At 38.2% G+C, this 26,891-nt stretch overlaps 1 protein-coding gene across 2 annotated transcripts in view; it reads left to right on the top strand.

Moving 5' to 3' along the window:
- TfIIS (RNA polymerase II elongation factor) overlaps positions 1 to 26,891 on the top strand; it is a 228,798-nt gene that overhangs the window by 77,936 nt on the left and 123,971 nt on the right. For both annotated transcript variants that reach the window (XM_067151340.2, XM_067151341.2), the window contains one exon: positions 1,135 to 1,341. In XM_067151340.2, coding sequence (XP_067007441.1) covers positions 1,135 to 1,341 — 207 coding nt within the window. The remainder of the gene's footprint in view (positions 1 to 1,134; positions 1,342 to 26,891) is intronic.

The following is a 26,891-nucleotide window of genomic DNA, read 5'->3' as shown; positions in this document are numbered from 1 at the left end:
AGAAAACAACAGACAGTGGCATTGTCCTCTATGGAGGCTGAATATAATAATTATGGTCTTAAATGAGACTTCAAAAGAGGCAATGCACTTACAACAACTAGCAGGGGAGATAAGCATAAACAACATGTTCAGTGTTCAGCTATATAATGACAACATTGTAGCTCAGAAACTTGCTAGAAATCATGTTTTCCACTCTCGGACTTAGCACATTGATGTGCGACATAATTTTATTCGAGAGATTCTTTCATCTGGGGACATTCGTCTCGAATACTTGTCGACTGAGAAGATGCCTGCAGACATATTAACCAAGGGGTTACTAAAGGAGAAGCACTGGAAGTGTTTAAATGTCCGGGTGCCAGATGACAAATGTTGAAGCTGGTTCAGCCTTCGAGAGAGGGTGTTGAGAATATTTATACGTATTCACATAACTCTGGCTGAGCCATTATCTAGTAGCACTGCCATTCGTCCATTGTGACTTGTCATGACCGAGTTAGTTAGCCATGCGGTTAGGGGCGCACAGCTGTGAGCTTGCATTTAGGACATAGTGGGTTCGAACCCCACTGTTGGCAGCCCTGAAGATGTTTTTCCGTGGTTTCCCGTTTTCACACCAGGCCATTGTTTAATAATGGTATAGCTACTATTAGATTATCCATTTCAATTACCTAGTAAATAATCATGATTGTATTGTTGTGCTGTTTTTTAAGACCTGTAACTGTTGTTTTTAAATGCCTTTTATCTTGTTCATTTTAAGGATTGTCATTGTGTCTGAAAACCGTTATGTGAAATGTTTCAGCGTAGAACTTTGGCCGGTAAGGTTCTGTCATTTAAGGTTCAATATTGTGCAAATATTGTCAAAGAATTCTTGTTCTTCATAATATATGTGCTATGGGTCAGTGTTTCTCTCACACTATTATCACATAGTGGTTTTCGCAGCCACGACTACGATATAATGTATAAATTTATGATCTCTAATTTTATAGCACATATAACTGTCTTTTTTCTTGGCAAAAGGGAAAGATGTTGAACATCTGCTAAATCTAAGGGAACTATTATAGTTCTAAAATATTATTGTACTGATATCAGATTAGGATATGTTAATTGTCAGTAAATACGTGTTTTTTTTGTTTTTTTAAGGTTCCAATACCCCAAACAGTAAAGAAAGTGCTAGCAGTTCAAAGAAGCCGAAGGAGAAAGAAGAGAAACAGAAAGATCCAGAACCCAAAGAAAAGGAAAAAGATAAAAGAGTAACAACTTCATTCCCAGCTGCTTCCTCAAATACAACAGATGCTGTTCGCCTCAAATGTCGAGAATTGTTGTCAAATTCTATTCGAGGTGATGGTGGTAAGTAATTCTTAAACATTCAGTTTGTGTGAGGCTGTACTTCTGTGAATAAAGAGATAGATGTAGCCAAGTTTTTTTTTAAATATTCTGGAGATATATGCTACAGAGTGTAAGATAGAAAAGGTAACCTTTAGAATGCCAAATATGATCTAATCGTATTTCAGAAAAATGGCCAGAATTGCCAGATATGATCTAATCGTTTCGTCGGATTTCTTAACTTAGCGTTCTACTTAGAAGGCAGATGAGATTGTAACTGTGTCATGACCAACTAGATAGTTCAAGCTAACTTTTCTTGACCATATCGGTTGTTCCGAAGGCCATGGATATAAACCAATGAATACTCTTTGACTCTCTGCGCACATCAAATGTAAACAAACAATGGCATAAGTACCGAACGTGATGAAGAAATTCTGAGTTCTGGAATCTGTTGTAGAAAATGATAGCGAGCTCTCAGAATTGAATGGTAGTGAGTCCGATGTGTATCCAAGTGAAAATAGTGATACTGACGACAATAGTAAAAATCATACAGTGAATTTTGGCTGTCCTGCACAACATAATGACTCGAACGAAATACCTGACTGTAAATTTGATGAAATAAAAGAGTTATGCAGGTAATATTATTACTCATTCATTTACATATTGTGAACTTCCTGGGCCTAAACATTTTCCTCCTGAAAACTCGGAACCCGTGAACTATTTTGATTTTTAAAAATTTTTTTATACCGTTCGTCTGCTAACAACAATTGTTACCGGAACAAATAGGTATGCCAAGCAAATATTATAGTCTTGTGTAACTATTTCACCCTCTTCTAGACTCAGACAGTGGGAAGAGACAAATGTGGCTGAAATGAAAGCATTTAATTGTGTTATTTTGAACATGAGAATAATCAGGAAACCAAACATAAGTTGCTGTTGCATTCACCATGGTTTTCAGCAATGTTTCCTAGGAATTGGTTTCATCTACTGCGCAGGTTCTTTCGCTTGGTAGATAACAGCACATTATTCCCTCCTTATCATCCTGGCTATGACCCCGCAGGTAAATTTCAGATGTTGATAGACCATGCAAATTATGTTTCTTGGTATCACTGTACATCACACCAGCATTGATGATAGTCTTATAGGTAGCAAATCGCACTCAAGATTAATTCAATATCTGCCTAATAAGCATCACCATAGGTGGAGAGTGTAACTATGGATGTTTTGTGATTCAGTGTCCGGCTTTCTTTGTATACAAAGGAGCAAAGTCACCTTCTGAAAAAGAAGAGATAAAGAAAAATGGGTTAGGTTATTATGTTATGGTCAATCTCCTAAATTTTGGTCTTACTTACACAGAGGTTTTCATGTTTTTTGTGACAATTTTTATGTTTCAATTTCCGTAGCACAGTTTCTGTATTCAGCTAGAACATTTTTCACTGGAACCATTTGTAAAAACAGAAAATTTATTCCAAAGTAACTGCTCATAAAGTTTTCAGTAGGTCAGATTCAGTTTTTTAGGGATACATTTCTGTTCCTCTGTGGGTTCAAGGAGAAAATCTCAGAAAAAAAAGGTTCTTCTCAGCACACATTCTTTAGCATCTACTTGAGAAAAATCAACTAGAAACAAGAAAACTGTCAAAAAACCTGTTGTTTTTTAATATAACAAATACGTGGGTGGAATTGATTCAAATGATATGATGTTGTATGTATATCGGGATGAAAGGAAGACTTTGAAGTTATGGAAGAAAGTGGCTTTCAATGTGTTATGTAAGATGTATTGAATGCTTATATATTATATAAAGAAAATTGCCAGAAAACAAGAAACTCATGACCCGTCTGAAATTCAACATACATGTAATTGAGGCATTATCAAAAGAAGAAAAGTTGTAGGTAGCACAGGTGGAGGTGGCAATCAGCTTGGAGCCCCATTATTCCTTGGAGTTAAAACACTTCCAGGAATGAAGGAAATAATTTGTGTTGTGTGCTCCACCACAGGTAGAAAAAAGCATTTGCAAACTGCATGCGTTGGTAGCCAAAAGGGCCTACACCGTATGTGCGTAAGGGAACACTCGTGCTAAAACTGTTTGATGATCAAACCACTGTATTCAGCCTTTCAAGTTGCATTTGTAAATAAGATATATTTTTTCTCATATGCTGTCATGTCCATAATTTTTTGTAATTTTTTATAAATTTGTTAGTGATTGTCTACAATTAAATTAGAATCTAGCGGGTTCCACCTTTTCAATACAAAATACAATGTTGTTGGATGGTATTTACAACATTATTTATTACAGAACATGTTTCGGTGTTCAATTTTTGACACCATCATCAGCTGCTCAGAAAGTGCGAAAAAAGTTGGCAATCTAAACATTAAACAACATATTGTCATACATAACTCCTTAATATACATACATACAAACAATAGAATATTGCACTAGTTAAATCCTAAAACATCTACAGTAAATTATGCTATATTAAAACTCTAATATGTAACAAGAGAATTCTTGTAAGTCATAAATATAAAATTTCTCATCTGTTTGATGAGTTGTCTTCACATTCCTTAATGTCTGTGATTTTGTGCTATTGTACTATCGAATTCAAATGCGAACTCAAGCTTGAGGATTTAAAATTGTATGCAGTCCATTTGATGTTAAAATGTTCATTTCATGTATATAATAACCACTTAGATGGATTAAAAGCTCGTTACATACAATATGATTGTTAAAACTGGGCCGTCTTCTTAAATTTATTAAGTACAAAAACTTCGTATTTTTAATGCTGTATGCGTGGTTGGAACTGTAATTTCATTTGTCCTACAGTTGTTAGGCGGACATTTCTTCTCAGTTCAATAGAACTCTGCAATAATGAAACCCAATGTTAAGAGAAAAGCGGGAATATTGATAAAGAAAACTAATTGAATCTAACTGTTGATACGTCTGACTCACCTCTAAAGCTGTGTAATTCGCGTGACGGCTGCGGCGCGATGAGTGTGTCTGCTAGTATCTTGTGCTCTGTGATGAAGCGCAGAGAAGGAGAAATAGGGGCGGCAAAGGGCAAAGTTTCTAGAACGTCGAACTTTTTGGGAGAGAGTCTGGGGGGCGTTGTGGACGAAGACAGTAGTAAGCAAAGTTGTTATGTAGAGTTCGGAATATGCTTGAATTTTCTGGAATTTTTAACTTGTTAAGTAATAGAATCAAACAATCAAGACCAATACTATAACGCTAACCTGAATTTGAATGAAATCTCGGAAAAACCCAAGATTTTATTTGATTGTTTTAGGGAGGTTTTCCCTTTCAAAAATGTTTAAAACCATTTAATTATTAATAGAATAATGACTTTATTTCAAAGTATAATTATCAAATATTTCTCTAGTTATTTAAAAAAATAAAGACTGAAATTTCAGGTATGATACAATTTTTTGCAGTTTTTTATTTAATTTGTTGTTCTAATGACTGTGTTAGGCTATTTTCCCTGTCTCTTTAGTCACCTACTGAGCTATTCTTATGCCCACAGTGTGAATTTGTAAATAAAACGTGTTTAGTTATTATTCTCAGAATAATTAAACATGAGAAGACAACTTTAAAAATTTGAAAATTGAGGAATTTTTAAAAAGGTTTTCAGTTTCTTAAATGTTCAAAAGCACATGCTTATTGTAGAACAAAACTTCTGCTTAAAAAAAAAAAAAGGACAGGTAAATACATCAAGTACATCTCAAGTTGTTTAAAAAATAGACCCTGCATTATCTGGCAGAATAGCTTGGCAATTTATGTATGGGAATCTACAAGAGAGCCTGGCACTCTAAGGGTTACAATTTTTGACCTACAATTTAATGAAGGACAGAAGTAATACTTTTGTAGTTTTTAAGAATTGATATTATAGACGGATAAACCAGTGTCTGGAAGTTTTAACACGTTGAGTGCCGAGCCGATTGTAGCACACTATTCCACTGCTGCCAGGCATGTTTTTGAATAGTATTCCGCTGGTGCCAAAGCAATTGTACGCATTGTAGGCTGTTTAAATAATATTGGGATGTATTTATATGATGTACTAAGTAAATTTTATCTCACCATACCAAGGTCATGTGTGACGCCATGGCGTCACATCAATTTTTACGGAAGATAAAATATAGCGTGAGGCCATATGATGTCTCAGAATTTTTTGACATGGAATGTGCAGTACGAATTTCAAATACGGGAGATTTATTTGCTAATTCAAATTAATGCTGTATTTTTGAAAACCTAGTAAAATGCAAAACAACTACTTACGTTATATTATATATTGTTGTGAACAGTTTTCTGATAACTCGAAACAATGAAAATGAGTCTCGGCACGATTGGCAGGCAGTGACACTCGCATTGCAACATAAGCATTAGTCTTTAAAGAACAGTTAACCTTCAGTCACTCTTTGTTGTGAAATGATTCAAAGCACTTCAGACAAAGGAAAGGTGTGTCAGGACAGGTTGTGCAAACAGTTGACACCCTTTTCGCGGCAGAAGCAGCAGCCTTTCTACCCATGACCTTGCATAGTTGCTGATAGCAGCTTGGACACCGACCTCGAGCTTTCCTGCAATATTGAAAGGAAGAAATAAAAAAATAATTTTATAATTAGTATTGACATCCTTCAGAAAAGCTTTCCCCAAGGTAGTGGTTCTCTCTCTTAGGAGTGCGTCTAACAGGGTCGTTAGTTAGACAAAGTAGAGTGTTGACCACATTCCTTCGAAACTCCGCAAGAGACATTTTCCGATGTCCAGTAACCCGTGTCTTATTGTACAGAAGCAGTTCATTTACAACCGCAGTACCAAAAAGAATGTCATCTGCAACTTTTTGGTACCATCGGATGAATTTCCTCATTGCAGTGTGATACGAAGAAAATGTGTCTGCAATATCCATTTCTCCTTTCATTTTATTGTATGTTATTACCATTTTCGGTTTAACCACATCTTTGTGTTTCCTGTTCTTTTTGCCCGTAGCAATTACATCATTAGAACATTTGGTTGACATAATCAGCACCTCCCTCTGATCTCTCCACTTCATCACTGTCAATCCATTTCCATTCTCCATTGCAATGAGTTCTGCCTTTTTAAGCTTTGCATTTACAACATCCTTTGGTAAACCTTTTCGATATTTCCTAAGTGTGCCAATAAAATGTGTCTTACGATCCAGTAGCACCGCAGCTAACCCAATTGATGAGTAATAATTGTCGGTGCAGAGAAAGCGACCACTGTCCAGATACGGGTCAATAAGTTGCATTACAACTTGAGTAGCCATACTCAGTGTATTCTGAGCATTCAAGGTACCTTTACCAGCGTACACTTTAGTTTTGTAGGTGTAGCCCGTGTCGTAGCACAGCTTAAATTGTTTAACACAGTACCTGTGTGCCTTACCAGGCATAAATTGCCGGAATGATAAACGACCCCTCCACGGAATCATTGATTCATCAACTACGAGGTTTTCACCTGGAGTTTTGACACTCTTGAAGTTCATATGCATTATATCTAACAGTGGCTGAATCTTGTGCAACTTTCCAGCTGAAGCATCGTTGGGACAAAAGTACCAGAATCGAAGTAGTAACTGAAAACGATTTCTTGGCATTGCCTTACCAGCTACACTATTTCCATATACAGAAAACTGGCTCCAGTAATTTGATAATGAAGGCATTCTTACAAGACCCATCCACAATCTCAAACCTATAAAAACTTTCATTTCCTCCTTTGTAGTATCTACCCACTCCTTCAAACGACTAGACCGCTTAATATGCATAGACGCTAGTGTTTGATTTGCATTGATATTAGGTAAAACTCATATGGTGTGGCTGTAGAAGTATCAATTTGAAGATTTAGATGCTCCTGGCTTGTAAACAATATATTTCTGTGCCTCTACACAAGGACCCCAGACATCATTGTTCACATGATGGTCTGCACTATTTGCACAGGCACCGTCCCCACCTGTATCACTATCAGTATCGCCATCGTCTTCCGCATCGCTCCATTCATCCATCATGTTGTCACTGTCACTGCACTCATCATCACTAGCGTTATATTCACTGCCATCAACACATCTTCCTCTCCATCAGAATCCATCAGTAATTCACAAATATCCATTTCACTAATTCTCTTCTTCGCAAGTCGCTTACCATTTCTACTAAGATTATTAGCAATATCTTCCATTTTTAAAATATTTTTGCACAACTATACAAACTGAGTGATAATACGTACGAAAACTAGGAATAAACAATACCTGGCGCGCTTTCACCTGTGACAATGACCACTGGCCAGTCAGTGACTTCGGAAGAATACTGTGGCGCCACATGGTGGCACACAAGAAAAATACATAGCTGGAATAGACCCTGAAGTTTGCTCTTCACGTAGTACCAATTTTATGCGCATAGATGTCACAGCTGATTATCTATGGCGCATCGCCTGAAACTCATCCTGCAATTCACATGTCGACGCGCAATTTGCTGCGTTCTTCATCGACCCACGAGCCGAGTGATCCACCGTTCAGGTTTTTTTTTTTCATTTTTCGATCGTTCTCTCCACGGTGAGTGGAGGAGAAGCAATCATTTTCATGGGTTTCTCGTCACAGAGCTAAGAAGTGTTTCGAGCATGGGCGTGGCGTTCATTTAAAACCTTCCCGCCGGGCCGAGGCCGCGACGGGTACCCTCCACTGAGCGAGGAGGTAGGTACCCAATGCCGAACGTCTGCGTGGTGGGAGACGCGGACCGCGACACTCCCCCTGTCGGCGACGGCCGGGGCCGCCGCTTACACAGTACGAACAGGACTCGCCTGAGCTCGCAACAGCGGGCTCGGCAGGAGTCTCGCTCCTCGAAGGAGCCTCGCCGGAGGAGAGGACCGCGCGGGGCCGTCCGACTCCTCCTTCTCGAAATGTTTTTTGTTAAAAACAATTTCGGTAATGATCCTTCCGCAGGTTCACCTACGGAAACCTTGTTACGACTTTTACTTCCTCTAAATAATCAAGTTTGGTCATCTTTCCAGACACATCGGAAACTGCGCGAAGCAGATCCCGCGCACCGGTCCGAAGACCTCACTAAATCATTCAATCGGTAGTAGCGACGGGCGGTGTGTACAAAGGGCAGGGACGTAATCAACGCGAGCTTATGACTCGCGCTTACTGGGAATTCCTCGTTCATGGGGAACAATTGCAAGCCCCAATCCCTAGCACGAAGGAGGTTCAACGGGTTGCCCGGTCCTTTCGGACTAGGAGGACACGCTGACTCTACTGTGCCGCCATATGGCGTCACGCCAACTCTGATTTCAAGAACGGTGTGCCGCCATATGGCGTCATGCCATCTCAAATTTGAAGACCACCGTGACGCCATATGACAGCACGTGGCACCCAACGTGTTAATTATTTTCGAATCTGTGCATTTCTGTAATAAACATTAAATGGTCCTTAACAGTGTCACTAAGATATCTTTGCTGATAGGAATGTTACTGCCAAAGAAACATTTGTGATAAAGTGGTTATACATACTGTCCCCTGTCGTTCTAACAGAGTATTAGCTACAATCTCGCCTTGTAACTTGAGTAGCTTTAGCTCCTTGGTAATCTCCTGTATTTCTCCCTGTAATTCCTGTTTGTAGACTTCCGAGCTGGCTCTAACTTCACTTATTTCCTTGTCCATTGTTTTAAGACTCTGCTGGGTCTCCTCGATCGTCTCATAAAAGTATTCGAGTCGCTCCGAATTAGTGACTTGGGCTACCTTAATCTCGGCTATTACGCCCTTCTCCACCTGTTTTACCGTTTCATAGATTTCAGTGAACTTCCTGCTCCATGCGGTTTTAGTTGCAGACAAGTCCTCGGCATTGTCACTAATTTTCTCCTCAATGGTCCGAAAATTTCCCTTCACTTCCTCCTTGTATTGGTCTAGTCCATGCAGTATTCCTGTCTGTACTTTGGCTAGCCTTTCGCTAAACTCATTTGACATCGCTGACATGGAGCTATCGATTCCGGCCTGGATTTCCCCTTTCAAACTGGAAAATTTTTGCTTAACAGACACCAACTCACTCTGGACCGACGCTAATTTTCCGTTAAATAACTTAACGTCCATGTGCAGTTTCCCTAAGTTTTCATCTGTCCTAGCTTGAATTTCCTCCAGGGCACCCTTAAGATCTTGTTTGAGTTTGTCCTGTCCTGCATTCAGTTTTCCCGTTAGTGTAAGTTCTAACTGAGCATTATTTTCAGTTAATTTAAGCCCTAATTGAGCATTCACATTCTCATTAATTTCACGCTTTAACAATTCACTGTTCTCACTAATCTCACGCTTTAACAATTCATTGTTCTCACCTAACTCACGTTTTAACTCCTGTTTCAATAAACTACCGTTTTCATTTAGCTCAACTTTTAGCTCCTGTTTCAATACATTACTGTTTTCGTTTAACTCCTGTTTCAAGTCCGCAGTCACTACCTCTAGGAGCCTACGAAGGTCCTCCATAGTAACAGTACCCATTCTAATTTGAGACAACTAGCAGTTCAGACATTGGACGGACAAGGTTCGATGGTCTAATACCCGAGTTCAGATCGACAGTCACGTGTGGATTGAAGTCACAGTCATAAAAGAAGATTATTATCGTATAAATAATATCTTATAAATTAAGTCCAAACTATGTGGAAATCTGCCGCAAAAAGATAAATTTTGAAAATATCATCCAGATTTTGTTTATAATATAGCACCAAGGCCCTTCCTAACCTTTAACATGAGCGTAGTTCGCCACAAAAATTTGGGCTAATAAATGTCACAAAATAAACCTGAAAATTTTAATTTGCCACTGCATCTTGTTTGCATCCAAATTCTGGACTACAAGATCGAGTTCTTTTATTGGTACAGCCAATAAATCGGGCCTTAACACGTTGGCCGCCAAATCTATACCTGCACCCGTCATGCCAGGCTCAGCTCGGCCGGTGAGCGAAGATCTCCAGGGTGTAGATCGTTCGCTTATCGGCTGTGCGAAAATTTTAAAGTGCAGGGATAGATGATGAACTAGTGGCAAATGAGAGAAAGCTAAATAGGTTTTACACATTTATTATAACTACTGCTCGTCTCAAACTATACAATAATTTACAAAATCTAGGTATTTTGTTTATATGATTTGTCTTCTTTTATGTTGTAATCACATAGACACTTCATCGATAAACGGAACAGCAAATGCCTGAATCTGCAAATATAATATTTATATTTTTAGTTGAAAATTAATTAAATAATTAATAATAATTAATTTGAGATGATCTCTCCCATTGATAATTTAATAACTTGAAAATAAACTTCCTTCCTCCATGGACTTAACTTTAACCAAGTTTGAAAATGATCATTTTCACTCCTCTTTGAAAAATAAAAATTTTTCTCCCGTGAAATTATGGTTAAATCGTCTTCCTTGACTTTTAAATTAACTAATAAACTCTATTTTATAATTATTTAGTGGTTGATTTTCACATAATAGCTTGGAACTTGACCTCATGTCAATCTATGTTTATCCATTAATTGAAATAATTAATTCAGTAATTCTTACAATTTTAATTTTGTGAGTTCAATCCACTGACATGGCCTATACTTATTTATGTGTATTCGTTAGGTAAGATCCTATTCTTCCTTAAAAACGAATAAAATTCACTAAAGGTTTAAATTTTGTCAAATAATGAACCACTAAAGTTGGCGTAAAATAGGCCAAAAATTCCACGAAATAACGAAGAGCATCATCACAAATATGGATTGAAAAATTACATTAAGCAAAATACAGACAAATCACACACACTACACTCACACAAAGATACACGGAAATATTATATACATATTTACACGAACGCTAGCCCTTGATTATTTTCATGTTTAGTCAAAGTTAGGAAAAATATTCTCATGATGACACTATCGTGGCGACCTCCTCTCATCAACTTGAAATGTGATAGAGCAATGATTATCACTTTATTAAAGAACTCAGTTACACGACGATGTTCAGAGAAAATTTACGAACACAAAAATCATCCAAAATCATCGACAAAATTGCTTAAACACAGGCCAGAAATAACATTCCGCGCACGCGGTTCATGAGCTACGATATTTATTTTTACTTCTCCACCATAATTGTGGCTCTCGATTAATCTGCACTCACAACGAAGAAATTACGTCAAGTAACATATTCTCTTCTTAAATTGAACTCGCTAATGGATGCACAGCTCACCTGCTGGATTCAATAATATCCATCTACCAGTCAACTAATTATCACAGCACAGCAAATATATAAAAAATTGTATCGGTCAGATACTGCCATTTCCCAGGCCTAAATTAACATAAATGAGCGCACATCAACCATATTCAATAATAAATAATATTATGCTCATGACCTTAGGTATTCTTTTACGCGATAATCGAGTTAATTTATTTTTATTATTATTATTATCATCCCTGGCCGCGCAAGATCATACGTGCGGAAGCTACTGCACAATAATATTTCAGATGACTCTATTGCACTCAAAATTCAACCATACGTCGCATAATTAAGGAATGAGCTCTGACATAATAGAATCCACGAAATTACTGTCCCATTTGATCTCAATTCAAGTCTAAAAATATTCAAATAGTCCTAGTTTAACGTTGAGGTCATTTTACATTTATTTCTCCTGCCACAATGAACTCGGGACAGTTGAAACACTTCTCGATGACATTCACTCAAACAAACTAATAGGTTCAAAATACTCACACATCCTCAGACTACCTTCACCAAGAAAGAAGAGATGGAAAAATTCTAACTAATAGAAAATTTCTAAACAAATAAGTAGAGGCTATGTCTTTACAATTACATTTACAGATAGAGAGAAAGAATAACAATGTTTAAATATTACTTGGTGGTGACTGTCGGTTGTAGAACTCGGGCTGATGACCTAGTGCATTACCACATTACGCACCATCGATCCTGGTCACGCCCGTCTGGACTGCCTTACATTTTACTCGTACATTCTGGACATGCTGGCGCGCTGGAAATCACACCATTCACCTCGCAAGAAGACAGGCATCCTGACTTGAACTCGAACCAGCGATCTCTTCTGTGGAAGTTCTTGTGAAAGCTGAAACTGAAAAGTACGTCTGAGACAAGTCCAAAACACACACCGCTGTTTGATAAGATGGAAAAGAAACTTATCTTTTAAGATCTGTTGAATTGTAGGTGGAATCCGTAAATATCTGAACTGCCGTTGCAACAAGTTGTAGGCTCTGAATAAGACGAAGTTCCTCAGTAAGTGAAGTGCGTCTTCTCCCGTCCGTAGTTGAAGCTAGAGTAATTCTCCACACGTCGCGTTCAGAGGTAGAAATTTCCAAGTAAAGTTTCCTCAGGAAAATCCATAATTCACCGTCTTAAGACAGGGGTGCGTCTTTTCCTTATAAGCGATTGGTTAATTTATTAACTTCGCACCAAATTAATCGCTTGATTGGCTGCCATAGTCAGACGTCATGCACCTTCACTAATATCGATCGAGCACTTGACACACATTCTGCCTGGTCACGTGGCATTCACGGCTGATTTGAAGGTTATTTGGCTAGCTGTATCTGCGCTCTCCCCTCGTTCGCCCTTGGTTGGAATTCCCGGACACCTGGTGCTAAGCTCAGCCGACTCGATGTGTTAAAACTCCCTTCCTGGTTCACGAAATAATGTTCCAACACACAGTAGAAATAAATATTTTCCAATAAATAATTTTTACCACTTTTGAAGGGGACAATACACACATTATAGACTGTTATCCCTTTCAGCATTCAGTCTGCAGTCAGTATATTATGGGACTGCAGAATCCTCTATTTACAACTACCTTTGTGGCCTCGCTTATTTCCATACCCCATACCTGTAACACATTGGATTAATAATATTCCATTGGTGCCAAAGCAATTGTACATGATGTAGGTTGTTTGTACAATCTTGTATCTCTGTACACCACGGTCATGTGTGACGTCTTATGGTACGGTATTGCACCACTTTCCGTGAGATATAAAATGCAGCGTGATGTCATGAAGTGTTGCAGAATGTTTCTGTTGCATTTTTAAAGGGATGGAATGAACAACAGAAATTCTGAATATATTCTTCTACTGCTTCTCCCACATTCTGGTATGTCTTGGGTGCGGTTTGTTTTGCACTTGTTTACTTATTCCTCTTTTATAGCAAGATACTGAAACAGGAACCGCCCGTGATCGAACTGGAAATTGCACGGCGTGTTCATCAGTTTAAATTGTGTGCGTTGTGGCCTGTGATGCAACGCTTCCTGCTAGCGAGCTCGCTGCAGCTTGCTAAGGCACGACCACAATGTCACGGAACGTGTGCCCCACACGTCAGAGAGAATCATCTGGAAGCTTTTTATATTTCCACTTCCCGATGAGATATCAACAAACGGACAACAAGACCGTATAGTTGACGATAACAAATAGCTAGTGTTCAAGTTTCAAGTTGATAACCGTATTAATTGAGGAGATATTGAGATTTTAAAATATCAGGTAATATCAATGACGTTTACGCTCAGGGTCAAGCTCTGGTATATAATTCATATCCTAAAGGCAAGGCCTTGTCGCTGCAACCACATTTGTCTCTCCTTTGCTGAGCGTTTCAGGTCAACATATTTTTTCAAATTCAGCCTGTCCATCACGGAATCGTGATACTTCTTCCTCAGCCTTCCTCTTCCCTTCTTACCCAGAACTTTTCCTTCCAGCATAGTCGTGAGGAATGTGTTATGTGGAAATATGTGGCCAAGGAATTTGGTTTTCCTCTTTTCTACAGTGTTGATCAATTCCCTTGTTTCGTTTATTTCCTTGAGGACCCTATTGTTTGACTTTTTTCTCTGCCTAACTAATTTTCAGCATCCTCCTCCATATCTACATTTCCGTTGCTTCCAGGCGTTTTATATCCTGTTTCGTTAAGACCCATGTTTTGCAACCATACAACAAAACACTCCACACAAACATTTTGGCAAATTCTTTCCTAATTTTAATGTTAATGTTCCTGATTGTCAAAAGCTGTTTCTTGTTATTGAAGGCTTGTTTAGCTAGAGCAATCCTCCTCCTGATTTCTGTGCTGCACCTGTTGTCCTGAGTGATTATGCTTCCCAAGTAGCAAAATTGACATACTTGTTGTACATTTTCATCGCCTACCTTAATGTTTATTAGTATTTCCTCAGTTGATTTCTTGACAACTAATACTTTTGTTTTTGAGGTGTTAAGTTTCAATTTTGATTCTTGTAGTGTTGATGTTAAAACTCGGAGCATTTTACTTATTTCCCTCTCTGAATCTGCAATTAATGCATTGTCATCGGCAAACCTTATACAGTGGATTTGTTGTCTGTTGATTTTGATTCCTTTGGTTTTTTGCTTAAGTTTTGATATGGCCTCCTCAATGAACATGTTGAAGATAAATGGAGATAGCGCACAACCTTGTCTCACTCCCCTTCTAATGGATGCTGTCTTAACATTACCATTGATTTCTATTGTTGTGCTTTGGTTTTTGTATAGGAGTAAAATGAGTCTTCTGTCCCTCCAGTCCAGTCCTATATTCTTCATATTCCTAAAGAGTTGTTTCCAGTTTACTTTGTCAAAGGCTTTCTCTATATCCACAAATGCAATGTATGTTTTACTGTTAACACGCAGCCTTCTTTCTAGAATAATTCTTAATGCTAGAAGAGCTTCTCTTGTTCCCTTCCCTGTTGTAAAATAAAACTGATCTTGCGATGTATAATGTTCAATTTTCTTTTTAATACTGTTCTTAATTACGTTAAGCAGTATTTTGGATGCGTGCGATAGCAGTGTTAGTGTTCTATAGTTCGAACAGTCAGTAGCATTTCCTATCTTTGGTAAGGTAACTGTCCTACATTTAGTAAAGTCTCCAGGAATTTCACCACTGTAATAGCATCTTGCAATGATATTACACAGTTGTTGTTTCATTCTTTCTCCTATTCCCTCGAGAAGTTCTGCTGGTATGTCGTCCAGTCTGGTTGCTTTTTTGTCCTTTAATTGTTTTACTGCTAGGTCAAATTCTTCCCATGTGATTATTGGGCCTATATTGTCTTCTTCCACCATCTGTTCAGGTTCAAGATAGTCTGGAATTGCCATTACTTCTTCATCCCAGTACAGGTCTTCAAAATATTCCTTCCAGCGTTCTGCGATAGCTTCACTATCGATAAGTATTGCCCATTCTTATCCTTTATAACTGAACTTCTTGTTTTGGGTTTATATTGGAGTGATTTGATCATGTCATATGCTCTATCTGTTCTTCCTCCTGTTATATCATTCTCTATGGTCTGCATAATTTCCTTCATCTATACTTCTTTTGCCTCCCTACATTTTGTCACAATGAGATTCTTTGTTTTTCTGTACTTATCTTGGCTTAATCTTTATCTTTATCTTCCTATACTGGTTTCGTTTCTGAATGAGGTCTAATATCTCTTCAGTAATCCATGGTTTTCTTGGCTCTAGTCTTTTATTACCTAAAATTCTATGTGCCATCTCAGAGATTCCTTGTTTGATCATTTCCCAGTCCGTCTCACAATTATTATATTCCACGAGTGCATTTGTATCCTCTGCATATTTCAGTTTAATTTGTTTGTTTTGCAATCTGTTTAAATCCCATCTGACTTTCTTCCTTCTGATTATCTTTTTAAGTCTGAAATTGCATTTTGCCATCACAAGTGTGTGATCACTGTCCACTTCAGCGCCAGGATAGCTGTGGCTTGATTTGATTTGATTTCTTTCAGAGTCCGAAGTGAGACGAGTACTGATTTCAATAAAATCTCATGCAACGGGGGCTGATGAAATCCCTATTTTCTTTATTACTAACATTATGGATATAATATTGCCGGTTATTACTGACTTAGTTAATGCATGCCTCTCCCGTAGTTATTTTCCGACAAAGTGGAAAGATACACAAGTTGTCCCAGTTCCTAAAAGGTCGCCAGCTAATGTAGCATCCGACTTTCGTCCTGTATGCATTCTTTCAGCACTGTCTAAAGCTCTAGAAAAATTGATCTATAGCCAACTTGAACAATATCTGGAAAAATATTCTCTGCGTGACCCCTTCCAATCTGGTTTCAAGAAAGGACATAGCACAGGGACGGCACTGCTAAGAATTACAGACGACATTAGACGAGCTATAGATGAGCGGAAAGTGACTATACTTATTCTACTTGACTTCAGTAGTGCGTTTGACACAGTAAATATTGACATATTATTAGCGAAACTACAAGAGAGGGCCGTGAGCCTTAACTTAGTGAACTTAGCCACAAATGAAGGCATGAAATAAATAAATAAATAGCTTTAACTAATATGAAATCAATTTGGTATCTTTGCATGTCTCCGGGACTTTTCCAGGTATATTGTCTCCTAAAAGGCACTTCAAACATGGTGTTAGTTAATACCATATCATGCTGTTCGCAAAAATCTAGTAGCCTTTCACTTCGGCTGTTTCTCTTTCCCAGTCCAGATTTCCCTATTCCCATTCTGTCTGGTTTTGAGCCAACCACAGCATTAAAATCTCCCATAATCACAAGATTTTCCTTGTTATCAATTAGTTTTAGTAGCTCATCAAGACACTCGTACAGCTCTTCAACCTCATCTTCATTACTGTTCGATGTTGGAAAGTACACTTGTATAATGGTCATATCCCTAGGTTTTGCTTTGATCTTCACCATCAGTATTCTGTCATTTACACGATAGGTGTTCTCAATATTCTTTGCCCAGTTCTTCCCAAGAATTAGTCCCACACCGTATTGACCAGGTATTGTTCCTCTGCTATAGATGATCCTAAATGTATCACTAATGAAATCACCATTTCCTTGCCATCGTGTTTCACAAAGTCCTAAAATATCAATATTATTAACCTTCATCACTCGTTTTACCTCTTCTAACTTCCCAGGTGTCATTAGTGTTCTGACATTCCACGTTGCAATTCTCATCTGTTTTTTTGCAAGGATTTCACTGACTGACGACCTGGGAAGCCTTGCAAGTCTGTCTTCCCCTGCCGGATCTTGAGTTCCGATGCTCATGATCAGTAATCATTTGCTCAAGTAGAGACGATTGCATGGTTGAATTACGAGGGATAATAATGCAGTGGTTTCCCGTTGCCTTCTGCATCCCAATGCCGTTGACCAAAACAAGTCGGTTCATCCGCCTTTAGGGGCAATTTCTCACCCCATGGGCAATAAGGTGCCCGGAACCTCCACCTGCTCATCCAGCCTAAGAAGAGAGTGTTGGCAGTTGGCAGAGGGATCTCCTTATACCGGGAGACACTCGGTCCCATCATTCGTTATCCGCCTGTATGTAATAACATGGTCATTACATACATTTGTTGCCCCCTCTCTACCATGGGGAGGTGAATGCCTGGAATTCCCCATCATTGTAACTAGGACCATAGAGGCATTTCCTAGTTCCTCAGGGTCTTAAGAGAGGCTGGTATATAAGGCGAGCCTAAAATCTCAAAGGACATAGTGACCGACAACAGGGACCAGTGAAGGTCTGCTGCACGAGATTGTGCCGGCAATGGTGTGACTTAAACTTAGTACGTGAGTGCCAAGTTCCGAACTTCTCAGTACTGGTGAGGTACAGTCTAGGACTTTTAACTGTGACAGCGGTACAACTCTACATTCTCAAGTTTTCCATCCTTTCTAAAGGACTCATGTAAAGCATGCAAACACTTAAACATTTTTGTGTGGCTTACTTATAAACACAAGTGCCATACGTTGGACATTATTAATTTATGTCGTGTGCTATAGAACTGTCAAACATAAAACTTAATGAGACAAGATTACATGTTGAATTTCTGCAAGTAACCAACTACCGGTAGTTAGGACTTACAGTATTTACTGAAGTTACGTACCTATTAGTTCACGCAATGGAACATAGACTGTGAAATCGAATATTAATACTTCATGGTGTTAGATTAACAGTAGACTGTTTCTTAACTTTATGTAAGGGAACTTAGATTGAATCTCACAACATCATCACATATGAAGTAGAATGCACAGACTCTGCTTAAACTTTTCGAACTGCATTAAAACTTAGTCGGAATATAGTATATTCAGTGTATCGTGAAGGTTCGATCACCTTATTAAGTGGAACCTGGTTAGACTTGCTAATTAGGAACAGACAGTGCTATATCACTCGAAGTGGCGTGTGCAGTTTGACACCACATGCATCATCACTTCCGTCGATGATAGCTTTGGGGGATGCGTGGTGATGGTGTTCTAGTAATGGTGTTCCTGATTGCCGGTGGACATGGTGCTCTGGACCTGTGAGGACTCAGGCAAACAGAGCCAACACTTCAAAAAGGTGATATACATCTGTGTTATTAAAGAACAGTATGAACTGCGACTTATTTAATTTTCCAGTCTACAAGTCACTTTTAATCTTCCAAACAACTTTTTCTTATAGTGATTTTCAATATGACTTTTGAGTAATTTACAATTTATCAATTAACTTACAATTTTATAAAGCCAGTGTAGTACAAGAGAAGTCTGGTAGTCCGGCACGTTTGGGACCAGCCCAGTGCCGGATTACTGAAAATGCCGGACTATCGGGTGGTACCTCTTACTACGATATAGCTTAAGGCGTACAGCGAAAACAGCTGTAACACAGCGTTTTGCAGTAAAATGTTGATCAACAGAATCATTAGTTTAATAACTTGTGCCCAAAATTAGGGCAGCACCCAATTTTCATTCAACACATTCAGTTTACATACATCTACTGTATAATATTTTCGTGTAACTTTAAAAGATCTCTAATATCTTCTTCTTTTCGAGATCGTTTTCACTTGGCATAAAAGTTATTTCTGACAATATGTAAATCAATAAGTTCAGTGGGATTATAATTAGTATTACACTCAGCAAAAGTGATGAATTTATTTAGGGACTCTGCGGCTTCTGCCCAGCTGATTCTCTCCTCTTCTTTGGTTTCCTCATCTGAGTCACTCTCTTCAAGATTGTGTATAGGTTGAGGGTTTAATACACTTTGGATAATGTCCTCATCAGTTAGCTCCTGCTCGGTAGGTTCATTGTTATCCATTTGAATCCACTCCGCGAGTTCCTCTTCAGATACGTTATCCAAAGGATTGTTGTTGGTTACACTTCTTACAACATCCAAAACTTCAGGTACTGATTCGGGATGTTGTTCCTCCTCAACAGTCTGTGGTGTTGAATCAAATGTGGGATCCACAGTTCACCAAAGTTTTCCACAGCACCGTTGTAAAGTAACTTTTTTTACTTGAGCCCAGGACAGTGCGGCAGCATAGACGGCATCTTGTACATTAAACGTTTTTGAAATTCATTTACATCACACTCGGCGTTTAACAGGCTGCGAACAAAAGAACTCCTATAAAAACATTTAAAGTTCTGGATTACCCCTTGATTCATTGGCTGAATCAGTGATGTAACATTAGGCGGCAGAAGTGAGGCAAATATATTTCCAGAAACTAACTCAGCTCTGGTAGACCAAGGTTTTTGAAGCTTTCTTTGACTTGTGGCACGAAATGTTGAAAGAACCAGTCTTTGAACAGGGTGGAGGTAATCCATGCATTTGATTGAGCATTGTAATGAACAGGCAAGTTCGTAACATTTTTAAATGCCCCAGGTTTTCTAGATTTACCAATTACAAAAGGAGTTATTTGGTGGCTTCCAGACGCTTTAGCACATAGCAAAACTGTCAATCTGTGTTTGTTTTTTAAAAACCCTCTAGCCACCTTTTCACCTCCTGCAGCTAGAGTAGATGTTGGTAAGCACCGCCATAGTAGGCCTGTTTCATCAGCATTGTAAATCTGATCAGCTGTTAGATTATCAACTGCGATTATTTCTTCAAACTCGTCTTTGTATTTTTCTGCTGAACCTTGGTTTGCTGAACGTGTGTCTCCGGTTACATCAAGTCTTCGAATTCCATGCCGAAACTTAAAGTTTCTGAGCCAACCATCAGAAAAATTGCATTCACTTTCTGCAACACCTAAGTCTTGTCCAAATTTCTTTGGCTTTTCAATAACCATTGGCCCTGTTACCGGCTTTCCTTCGGAGCATACTGCAGTGAACCATTTGTACAATAAGCTATCTAATTGTTCCTGTTTTGGTTTTTTTAATGTTTGTCTGGAAGCCAATTTTTCAGTGGTTACCGATTGAGAAGCAAATTTCATTAGTTCATCTTTTTGTTTTTTTATGTTGTAAATGGTTGGCGAGCCAATATTAAATTCATTCAACAAAATATTTCTATTCTTACCTTTCTCCAGGTGTTTGATGATTTCTGGTTTCTGGTTGATGGTCAGAGTTACATGCTTACGTTTCTCTCTTGATTTGGAACTCGAAGGTTTCAGTTTCGAGAACATTGTCACTGCTTAAATACCAAGAAAACTTCCACAGGGTACTTTGATATGTATGTTCACTACACTACTGTATTACGGATCCTAGATTGCAAGGAAAAATACTGTAGTGAAAAGTGCTCTCAATCAAAACAATGAACTGAACCTTTGTGTGGTGACAGCCAACAATGCCGATTGTGTCTAACAGTAGCAGACATGTAGTGGTCACTTCTGGGTGATTTCGAACCGCGCCGTCCACTTTAACTGTCACAAGCGTTAAAAAAAAAATTCCTGGAATGTTGCCGGACCATCGGGCGTTCCGGACTGTTGGATGCCGGAGTAATGGAATTCTACTGTATTAAGTCTTACCAATGAACTTGTTAATGAGTGGGAACTTAAAGAACATTTGTAGCACAATTGAGAATTAGCCACTCCATAAAATGACTTTCCAGTGAATTAGTACTTTAATTTCATAATACGTCGATCAGTTAATTGTTTCAAGAGTGAACTTTAGTTAGTTTCAATAATTTTGAATTAGACCCTTCAAGAATAAACTTTACTTTTATATTCAGTCAAACTAATTATTTCAAGAAGAAACTTGGTTTATTTGTTATTTATTTCATCTGAATTGAGTGTTTAAAACTTCATGAATGAACTTTATTTTACTAAAATTAAACGTTTATCACTAGTGAAATTTAACATCGAAAATGAACTTTGTCTGCTTTTTAAACATCAAATTTTGATGCTAGTTTTTTTTTTTTTTTTTTTTTGCTATGGGCTTTACGTCGCACCGACACAGATAGGTCTTATGGCGACGATGGGATAGGAAAGGCCTAGGAGTTGGAAGGAAGCGTCCGTGGCCTGAATTAAGGTACAGCCCCAGCATTTGCCTGGTGTGAAAATGGGAAACCACGGAAAACCATCTTCAGGGCTGCCGACAGTGGGATTCGAACCTACTATCTCCCGGATGCAAGCTCACAGCCGCGCGCCTCTACACGCACGGCCAACTCGCCCGGTTTGATGCTAGTTCAATTTGACAATGATTTAATAAAACCACAGGGAATCCATTCACATTTGCTAACATTAATAAAGTTTGTGTGGCCCATATATATAGATTGTTTATTCCCTGTCTGTACACTCTCCTGATCGAAGACCGCACACGCCCTGCATACTTTCCATGCTCCATCACACACGTAATTTTGTGTGTGTATCAGTTACGAGTACCAAGGGAGGAAAGTATACATGGCAGCCAACGTGGTAGGCTCGAATGGAGAGTTCATTACCCACATAAAGTAATATGGGGTACTCTGACGTGTCGGGCAACATTGATTTCAAAATCCTTTTGCAGTCACTCAAGTTTACAATCTCTGTAGTAAGCAGTATGGAAAATATACTTACTGCTATCAAAGCCCTTAGGCTCAATATGAATCAACAACTTGCCGAAGCAAATGCTAATATGAATGCTACTTTTGAGAAGAAACTTACTGAGGCGAATGCCAACGTCACTTCTGAATCGGTTAATAGCATTGCCAAGGTGAATACCAAAATTGCCGGGGTAACTGATAATATAAATAAAACCCTTGAATCTAAATTTGCCGAGGTGAATACTAAATTTGCCAAAGCAAATACCAAAATTGAATCTAAATTTGCCGAGGCAGATAAACTACTTTCCAATTCAAGCGCTATCCTTGAGCGGCGGCTTACACAGGCTAGCGCACGCATAGAGAAAAGACTCAGTGACTCTAATGCTGAAATAGAAAGGAGGTTCACGGAAATTAATGCTCAATTCATCAATAACCTTGAGGCAGTCAAAGAAGACATTAGATTACAGGTGGTGAATACCATCAAGGGCAAACTGCAAGCTATTTTACCAACTTCAAACAAAATATCCCACTTACCTAAAAGCAGAATTCATGGAATCCCGTGGCAATCTTTCATTGACCCAAGCTAGGATTGCCTTAGTCCAGGAAACTTTTAAGAGATTCACTCAAAAACGATACAGGTAGAATTAATAACGAAGTTAGCCTCCTCAAAAGTAAACAAGGGGAATTTGATAAAACGCTTAACGACTCGGCTTGAAACTACCCATACACAAGTCATGTCTCTGTAAAGACGTAGCAGAGGTAAAAAGGGACCTTCAAGCAGAAGTTAAAGAAATGGAAACTACAATTACAGACGCAAGTAGATGCCCTCGACAATAAAGTCACACTATTAAAGCAAAGGAATATTCTATTTTCACCATCATCTTCGACGGGGTCATTTGTTGAAACCCCTGGTGTAACTACCATTATAAAAGTACAGGATGACAAACCCGCAAAATTTTCAGGAAAGGAGAAATATACTGCTAGAGAATTCCTGGTAAATGTTGAGGAATATTTCCTAGAAAATTGTGTTAGTCCTGATAGGCAGCTTTGCACAGTGTCAAAACTATTAGGACGCGCACTCTCTTGGTTCACAGCCTTTAAATTTAGCTTCAGAACTTACTAAAAATTTAAAGGGGCGCAGCTGAAGAGATTTTAGAATGCTGAAGTACAGCATTTGGTTAAAATGCAGTTATATTCGAAAAGGTATAACAGCTGTCAATATGTGAAGATATTCAGACTACTTCGTGGTCCAGCTTAAGAAAATGCAATTCCTGGATCCACCGTTACCTGAAAAGGAATTGATCCAGCTAATTACACTACAATTTCCACCTCATGTATAGGCGATCTTGGTTGCTGCCGATATTAAAGATTTAGAACAATTAGACCTCTATTGAGAAGACTTGATACTGCAAACATGCAGGCGACACCCAAGGTCAACAGGAGTAAAGATGTTACTGCCAACCCCATAGAAATTAAACCTCCAGATTGCCAAGAAAGAGAGCATTTAAAGGATAGGGAAGTTATGCAAACTACTCCCACTCGATACAGAGGATTTAGAAGACGTCCATATCGAGGAAATGCACCTTACCGACCAAGGCCTACATGGAGGAAAGAGAGATCGAGGATCGCATCGAGCAGAAATTGAGAAGAGGTGGCGAGATACCAAGGACTACATAAAGGAACAGAATCAATCTGACAGCTTACCTGGAATACCAGGAACACCCATGACAGAAAGAATTACCTGATCATGACACTAAAGTAACAGGTAAAAAAAAAAAAAAAAAAAAAAAACCTTTGATCTAGACCAAACGAGATTGCCTGAGAACCAAAATGAGGATATTAGGATGGAACCATTATGTGAAACCATAATTAACTATTGGTACACGGAAGACTCGGACAGAAGGCCATGATGGAAACCTTCCGAATCCAAGTGGGTGGCATTAGTGGTTTAACACGCTGAATTGCGCTTATTTATAGGCTGATTCTTGTACTGTGTGGCGTATTGAGGTGTATAGTGCCCCAGTTGATGTTATCAATCATACCTGTGCTCCCATTATAGAAAATTTTCACTAAATAAGTGAGCTGAATTTTTGCCAGGATGACAGCCATTTTGATTTTTATTGTTCAGCATTGATTTATATGTCCAGTAGCTTTAGGTTTATACAGAGGAGCTATAGATAAACCAATGCCATCTAGGCAGTAATTCTAACAAATTACTAAGGTAGCCGCTTGTTATCGTGTAAGTGTTCTGTGTCCATTAATCATTCAACGTCTGAATTGGGCTATGTTCTCAATATTGTTTGTTTCTTCTTCTTGCCGTCTTTTAACTCTCTTTAAATATCCTACTATGATACCTTCAATTCATTGTTTGCACTTACAAGACAAAATATTTTACACATCTCTACTTTCTGATATATTCTACAGTTTCATAGTAATAGTGTCTATAGGCCTAATAAATTATCATCATTGACAAATATAATCTGTAACTATATTATCGAGGTTATACATCCTGTACTATGGCTACAAATGACACCAATAAGAGTACCACTGATAACAAAACACAATGTCAATTTTGTGGGCAAATGTATAAAGGCCTTAAGATACATATAAGTAAATCACACCCAGAGCAATGCAGAGCTTGCTTGTTGAATCCATCTATGACCACACCTAGCCAGTCTAAGATTCCACCTTCAGATCCTATTCCTATTTCTAGTAAAAATGGTCAGTCAACGAAGGTGGAAATAACTTCTCATCAAAGAGAGCAAAAAATAAACCTTACCACGACAAACTGAGTAAATGGCTAGGTATTTTTCAGCATGAATTGAATGATGCTGAATTCAATTGACAAGTCACTAATTTTGTAAACTTCCTTGCCACAGCTACAGACCTGCCAGCTCCAAAGACTCCAGTTACTAGATATATTGAAGCTCGTAAATGTGGCACTTACAAAAATAACAACCGACAATATAAAACCTCCAGAAACCCACAGAGATTCTCTAAGAATGATCGTGAACGTCGGAAAGCTAAATTTGAGTATGAACTGACTCAATATGAATATTTTTACCAAAGAAGGAAAGCAATTAGAAAAATTTTAAGTGGCGAAAGAGCTAATAATTTGAAACTAGAGAAAGATAATGTTGAAGGATATTTTAGTAACAGATTTGAAGCTCCTAATGATTGCATGGGAGACTCCTATATTGATTATACGAATGATACCTTAGATGATACAATTTCAATATTTCAAGAGTTAGTTTTCTCTATTATCAAGAGCATAGCAATTGACACTAGCCCAGGTCCAGATGAGGTTTTACTGAAATCTGTTTATGATCCACTTGCTGCTAATATTTTAGCCCATATCATCAGAAGAATATTTGAAAGTGGGTTCATTCCTGAGGTTCTCAAGGCAGCGAGAACTATTCTTATACATAAAGGCGGTGATGAGAATGATTTATCCAAATGGAGACCAATTAGTATTTGCTCCATTATTCGGATCCTTGATAAAATTGTAAGGAATACATCCCTTTGAACCAGTTCCAAAGAGGTTTTGTCATGACCCCTGGCTCTTTCATTAACGTGAATATTGTTGATGACATTTTACGAACAGCTGGAATGAAAAAAATTTCAGGCTGCGTAGTAATCCTCAACATCAGCAAAGCGCGTTATAATTCTCATGTTATGTCCATATTGAAATGTACGTAAATGCAGAGTACTTTACAAGTGTTATTTAAAAAAAAAATATTGACCTATTCAATACAAAGAGATCATTTTTACGAATTAAATATTATTATAAAATGTCAAGGGACATGTTTTGCCCATATTAAGGGCATCATCAGTCTCAAACTCAAACTTGTATGGTGAAAGATCCTTATTGTTCTTACAAGTCGTAAAAAGAGGATATCAATATAAGTGTTAGTTTAAACATAAAAAATTATTAAAATGTCCTTCGTTAAAATCGTAGTAACAAGCTGCATGTCACAAGTTCACAAGATTATACTTTCCAGAGCGTTGAGTCAGTGTGCCCAAAAACCTGTCGAGAGTAGAGCAATAAACAGCTCAATCTTTATAATGAAATAGAAATGTGTTTCCTTGATAACTCCTGTTGGAGGATAAGAAAGAGTAAAGCTGATAGACTGTTAAAAGATGTTAAATTCATATGTTAAGATAAGACAACAGTATTCCTAAGTAGCTGTTCAGCTGTCTGTAGTCTTATTTAACTGGCTTGAGGGTGTGAAAGTCAAATGTGTTCTGATAAGATAACAGTCTTCTTTACGTAGTTGTAAGAGCAAGGAAAAGTATTCGGCTGTCTATAGTTGTATTTATCTTGCTTGAAGGAGCGAAAGTTGAAGATATATTGACGTTGATAGAGTTTTTTGGTGTGAAGTGTGTAACAAGAGGAGAGTGAATGCTTAGGAAAGGTATTTTTGAAGAGAATGTGGGTTTAAAAAAAAGAAAACATGGAGAATGTATAAAACATTTACCCTTTCGTCTGTAAAGATGTAAATCAGTTATGGAAAGGTTAGTTGAAGAAAAACGTTATGTGTATGTTCATTTATTTCTTTAACTATTATGGTGGTAATCAGTTGCTATGGTAGCATTGAATGACTGACAATTGTGCTTCTAGTATTTTATCAAAGTGAGATTGGCGGAGGAGGGTGTGGTGGAGGGGAGGGGCGTTAAGTTTATGTGGTGTTGGTTGCGAGAGATTTGCATGGTTGGACAGGGAGGGAGTAGTGTTGGGTTGCGGGAGAATTGCGGGGGCGGACATGAAGGGAGTCAAGTTAGTTAAAGTAGTGGAGGTTCTAGAAGATGTTAATTTAAGATTTTTAAGAATGTAGTTATGCTTTGGATTTGGAGTTTGCAATAATTTGGGTAAACTTTTGTATAATGGATTCTTGACTTCAATAA

Source organism: Anabrus simplex, chromosome 7 (assembly GCF_040414725.1).
Source record: "Anabrus simplex isolate iqAnaSimp1 chromosome 7, ASM4041472v1, whole genome shotgun sequence".
Classification (NCBI taxonomy): Eukaryota; Metazoa; Arthropoda; class Insecta; order Orthoptera; family Tettigoniidae; genus Anabrus; species Anabrus simplex.
The sequence above is the reverse complement of the archived record's forward strand: the minus strand, read 5'-3'. Positions and strand labels throughout refer to the sequence as shown.